The following is an 863-nucleotide window of genomic DNA, read 5'->3' on the forward strand; positions in this document are numbered from 1 at the left end:
CTGCCGGCAGCCGTCCGACCTGACGTGCCTAGGTTATCGCCCTGTAGGCTGACGACGTATGCCGCTCCCGTGCTTGGAGCGTTGTCTAATCGCAGCGTGCTGGAGGTCGGCAGGTCCGTGCTGTACGCCTCCGTCCGCGACCCGACCGATGCGTCTACACTGAGCACCATGTGCGCAGTCCTTGTAGATTGACTCCCGACAAGACAGCGCACCGACGTCTGTGACTCCCAATCCGTAGCCTCACTGGACGACACCCCGCTCCGAGCGTGGGCCGAGTACACGGCATGACCGAAAAAGGTCCCCTGAATCGTCGCGCTGATCGAGCCCGAGCTTGCGGCGTTCCTCCGCAAGGCGCCGCTTATCAAGTCAGAGTCCAAACTCAATATACCGGTCGAGGTCCCGACTTGATACCCCGCTGTCAGCGAGGCTCGGGTCGAGCCGGCTACTCCTGCGCTGGCTCGGCAAGGCATCGATGTGCTCGACTGCCACTGCGTGCTCTCACACGAGGTGTAGCCCACGCGCGCTTGTCCCGTGCCGTCGTATGCGCCAAGCTGGCTCCCGTACACGGTCATGACAAGAGAGGCTGTGCCTGCAAGGTTTGCTGGGCTCATGACACTCACAGCTGCTGCGTCTACTGTCAGAGCTTCCGTCCGACTCCCCGCTACGACCCCAAGCGTTGCCAGGACGATATTCGATGCTCTAAGTCCGCTAGACGCCATGCACTGTACAGCCGACTCTGACGTCCACGCTGTAGCCTCGGAGGCCGTGTGTGCGATCGCTGCTCTGCCGGTGTGGCCGACGGATGCAAGGCCGCTTCCGTACATGGGAGATGCTGACTGAGCCCGTGGCTGGCTTGTTGGTCA

General features: G+C 62.5%; 1 protein-coding gene across 1 annotated transcript in view; it reads right to left on the reverse strand.

Moving 5' to 3' along the window:
- The window catches only part of GUITHDRAFT_148260 (hypothetical protein), a gene marked incomplete at both ends in the record, with an annotated part of 5,087 nt that extends 4,263 nt beyond the window's left edge, over positions 1 to 824 (reverse strand). Inside the window, one exon of the mRNA XM_005819863.1 lies at positions 20 to 824. Within this exon, the coding sequence (XP_005819920.1) occupies positions 20 to 824 (805 nt within the window). The remainder of the gene's footprint in view (positions 1 to 19) is intronic.
- Between the last annotated feature and the right edge of the window lie 39 nt (positions 825 to 863).

Source organism: Guillardia theta (genome assembly GCF_000315625.1).
Source record: "Guillardia theta CCMP2712 unplaced genomic scaffold GUITHscaffold_201, whole genome shotgun sequence".
NCBI lineage: Eukaryota > Cryptophyceae > Pyrenomonadales > Geminigeraceae > Guillardia > Guillardia theta.